The following is a 4,285-nucleotide window of genomic DNA, read 5'->3' on the forward strand; positions in this document are numbered from 1 at the left end:
GGCTTTTCCGTTCAGCCTCCGCTCCGAGGGGCACCTGGAAGGTTTCAGAGACCCATCAGCTTTCTTTAGGTGTGTTTAGGGCTCAGCCCCATGAAAACCGCGGTGTAAAAGGCCCTTTTTTGAGCCCCGTAAACCCAAATCAACGTACGTCGCCCAAAACACTCCCGCCTGACTCCTCGCTGCTGGCTCAAAAAATGGGATTTCTGCTCTGCGGGAATCTCCAGTATTTCCGACATTCCTGGATGCTGAGTCAGTGCAAAGGGCTGGTGCTTCTCAGAGAGACAAACTGAGCGGGTTTGATCTGGGGACACGCCGGTGAACCCCCTCCTTCGGCCAATGTGGGGGCACAGCCGCAAGGATCGTTGCAGCCGGGCTGCCCCTCGCATTAAGATGTGTTTGTGAATTTTTTTTTTTTTTGATGATTAAAATGCAGAACAAGAAGAAACAAAGTGTTGAAATGAAAAAGTCCTGCTCAGACAGACACATCTCTGGAAAAAAAACAGAAAAACAGCGATGTCAGCAAAGCTCTGTTCAGCAACTGAAAACTATTATCTTTTTTAAAAACAACAGCAAAAAAAAAAAAACCCAACTGTGGGCGGTTCTGTCAACAAAGCTCCTTTATCCTCGTGTGGGGCTGGGCTAAAATCTCACCAGTTTCCTCCTCTGTCTCTCATTTCTGGCCTTGGTAGGATTTAAACAAGTAATAATAATGTTTTTTTAATATACAAAACTAATTCATTCACCTTTATCTGGTATTTCCCTCGTGGTTTTGACTTACGCCAGCACATTAAAAAAAAAAAGTTATTTTCCGCTGCTCCCCCGCCTTAGAAGAGTCAGCAGCAGCAAAATCTGGCAGGGAAGCAGTCAGGAGGTTCAGTGGTTTTTGGCCAAAAGACGCAAATTTGGCTATTCCTGGGGCTGCTGGGGAGGAAGCACGAGTTGGAAAAAAATTAAAAGAAAAAAATGATTTTAAAAGGGGTGGGGAGAGAAAAAAGTGAGGGTGAAGGAGGTAGTTACCTCCCGTTGTCTAATTTTTTGCTTCTTCCTTCTTCCAAAAGCTGGGGCATGCATTTTGGGGAGCAGGGCTACGTCCGCATGGCGAGGAACCGCGGCAACCACTGCGGCATTGCCAGCTTCGGCGCGTACCCCCTGATCTAGAGGGGTTCCCTGCGCCGGGACGAGCTCTCGAGATGCCACCCTGCTGATCCGGAGTGCGCCCGGCTCTACTCCAGCCTTCCCTTCTCGAGGAATCCCGTTGCGTTTCTACGGAGAAGCGGCAGAAATCAGGAGCGAGCGCAGTCGGCTCGTTCAGGTGTCTCATCCGGCGTGACCACCTCACTCACCCTCCCCAGGAACTTATCCACTCGCACGGGATAATCTGTCGGGAATTATTTCAATTATTTAGGTGCAGGGCTCTCTGTTGTCATTGCTGACTCTTGCAGTCTCCGGCAGCTTTTTAGAAAATGACTCAGCTGCGTCTTCAAAGCTCTTGAGACACTGTTTTGCTTCCTCCTCCTCTCTTAGAAGATGGCTTCTTGCAGCCATTTTACGTCCCGTGGTGCTTTGTCATGGTGACAAATGCCCCCTCCTGCCTGGCTGTCCTTCATGGGAACCCGGAGGATGCCCTGAGAAGAGGCTGGAGTGTGATTTCCCGGCAGCTGGAGGTTTGGACGGTGTTTTCAGCCCGTCTGCAATGTCGTGTGCATTTAACGTGTCTCCTCCCGTCCATGCCGCACTGAGGCTGCCCAGCTCAGCTCCATCCCAGGGCTGTATTTAAACCGTGTCTTCCCATCTCTGCTTCCCCACCGAAAAGTAAATAAATGTGATTTTTTTTTTTTATCAAGAGCTGGTTTTGGTCTGGTTGGTGCACCCCTAAGCGGAGACGGGAGCTCAGGTCTACCCAGTCCAAACCAGTACCAAGGCTCCGTGATTGGCCTCATCCTGCCTCTGAGCTCAGCACCAAGTCACAAAAACACAAAATTCATATGAAAGTGTGAGCCCTGCTCCTGCCTGCTGGCCCCACGAGCCACACGAACCACCGTGAGAGCCTTGCGACTAATTTCTGGGGTGCTGGAAACAGGAAATTTTTTCATCTGCAATCATTTTCTGATGGTATTGAGGGTCCTGCTTCAAATAACCCCGCGACCGGCACGGCAAGCCCGGTTCCCAGCTAAGTGAAAATGAAATCAGAGCATTTCCTCCTTTCCTGACTCGTGATTTGTCAGACGAGTTGCGAGCGCCGTGTGCCAGAGGTCCTGGGCGTCCTGGGCATCCTGGCAGTGGGGACGCGCTGGATTTGTCCCCGGCACCCCCTCTGCCCCACACACGTGCGCTGCCGGGGAGCTGAGGATCGGTACTCACCACCAGAAAAAAACCCTTTCAGGTACGTTGGGTGCTTTTGTATTTTAACACCCCTCTGGGAGGACTGAGCTTTGAGGAAGTAAAACTGAAGAAACAATATTTTTATGTTGACTCTGACTCCATTTTATCTCTAAACTCCTCCAAGCCCTCTCTGGGTAGTTGGATTCTATGTAGTAGCCCATCCTCAGGATCCTCAGGAGCTGGTGGACGTTGACTGGATAAAAAAGTGATTTTTTATTTTGTTTTTTTGAGTTGCTGGAAAACACAGGTTTGTCAAAACAGCCCTTTGACCAGGCGCTGCGTAAACCTCCTTCGGGGAGGGTTTCTTGGGCAGGGTGCAACCGTCAGACGAGGCGCGTGTCTGGATGTGTCCTTGCGTGTCGGTGTCCGCACGGGCAGGGATTGGGTCCAGCAGACTTTTCCCCCCTGAGGGAAGTTTCAGAGCCCTGGATGGGATTTTTTTTCCCATCATGCAGGGGTTGGAGGTTCGCAGCAGGAGAGCGGGGCAGGCAGCGCCGCTGCGGGGTGTTTGTCTGGGCAGGCGGGATGGGAGCTGTTGGCATCACCCGGTGTAGAAACCCCGTGCCAGCCAGGCCAGGTCAGGGATGTCATCACCGTTCTGCTCCCTCACCAAACCGGATTTGTCACTAAGGGGTCAAGCAAGGCTCCGGCTCCGAGCCCTCAGCTCCTGGTGTGTGCCGTGTCTCTCCAGCTCCCCAGTCCCAGCCTCGTGGGATGAAGCTCCCGGCCTCCATCGCCTTCCTGGCCACGCTCGCAGTGACACTGGGACAGCCTGACCCCGCGCTGGACTGGCCCTGGCAGCTCTGGAAGAAAACCTAGGGCAGGGAGTACCGCCATGAGGTAGGGGCGTCTCGCTGGGGAGGCGGAGGCGGTTCAGGGTGCTGACATGGTGGGTGCTGCTCTGGCGTCATCATCCGCTGCATCACGCAACGCGGAGAAGAGCTGGTGGCACTTCAAAGCACTGCTGGTCCCGATGGGGGGCATTGGCGGGAGTTCCCGACACCCTTTTGTGGGATAAATTGGGGTGAAATGGCCGTGGAGGCTGTGGCTACATATCACGGGGCTACGTTTGGTTTCAGAAAGAGGAAGGGGAGCGGCGAGCGACATGGGAGAGGAACCTGCGCCTGGTGACGCTGCACAACCTGGAGCACTCCCTGGGGCTGCACTCCTACGAGCTGGGCATGAACCACCTGGGAGACATGGTGGGTCCCGGCCATGCTGCGGAGAAGGGGGTTGTCTTTGTCTCTCGTTACCTGTCAGGTTGATTTAATAAGGAATATAAGTGGGTCAGGGGTGGAAAAAACAACCAGCAACCCTTCTCGGCCCATCCTCTTCTTGTGGACTCCAGCAACTGTGGACAAACTGCTCAGACATTCCTGCGCTCAACCTCCCGGCGTGAGGCAATCCGGCGTGAGGAAATAACTCCTTAATGCAGTGTTTGGGGTGCGCGGACTTGGTCCAGGTCATTACATGTATTTGCAAATCATCCCTCTTCAGTGTCCTGAGGTTGCAGTGTTGTTTAATGAAACAAACCAGCTTTTAGGGACCTTTGGTGCTGGAGTTAAGCTTTGTATTTTCTTTTTCTTGGCCTTTCCAATGAACATCTAGAAATTAAATGTAAAAAATAAAAAGCCAAGGACTCCACAAACCTGCTAACTCTTGCAGCTCAGACCGGTCAAGGGAAATCCCCTTCCACCTCCAACACACCCAGTGCAGGACGTGCCAGAGACAAGGAGATCACGAGCTGGTGTTTTCTTTTCCCAACAGACCAGCGAGGAAGTGGCGGCTTTGTTAACTGGGCTGAAGGTTGCTCCTCGCCCAAACCGGACCTCCACGTACCGACCGCAGCCCAGCAGCAAACTCCCAGACACAGTGGACTGGAGGGAGAAGGGATGCGTCACGG

The 4,285-nt window shown here is 52.8% G+C and overlaps 1 protein-coding gene across 1 annotated transcript; it reads left to right on the forward strand.

The window, feature by feature from the left end:
* Positions 1-3,096: 3,096 nt before the first annotated feature.
* On the forward strand, positions 3,097-4,278 carry LOC104466727 (cathepsin S-like; the record flags this gene model as incomplete). The annotated part of the gene is given in 3 exon segments (XM_010080252.1): positions 3,097-3,222; positions 3,462-3,584; positions 4,150-4,278. Coding segments are annotated over 3 exon segments (378 nt in total), but the record flags the coding sequence as incomplete, so codon positions are not given.
* Positions 4,279-4,285: the final 7 nt, after the last annotated feature.

The sequence above is a fragment of the Pterocles gutturalis genome, unplaced genomic scaffold (assembly GCF_000699245.1).
Source record: "Pterocles gutturalis isolate BGI_N339 unplaced genomic scaffold, ASM69924v1 scaffold7829, whole genome shotgun sequence".
In the NCBI taxonomy this organism is placed as follows: Eukaryota; Metazoa; Chordata; class Aves; order Pterocliformes; family Pteroclidae; genus Pterocles; species Pterocles gutturalis.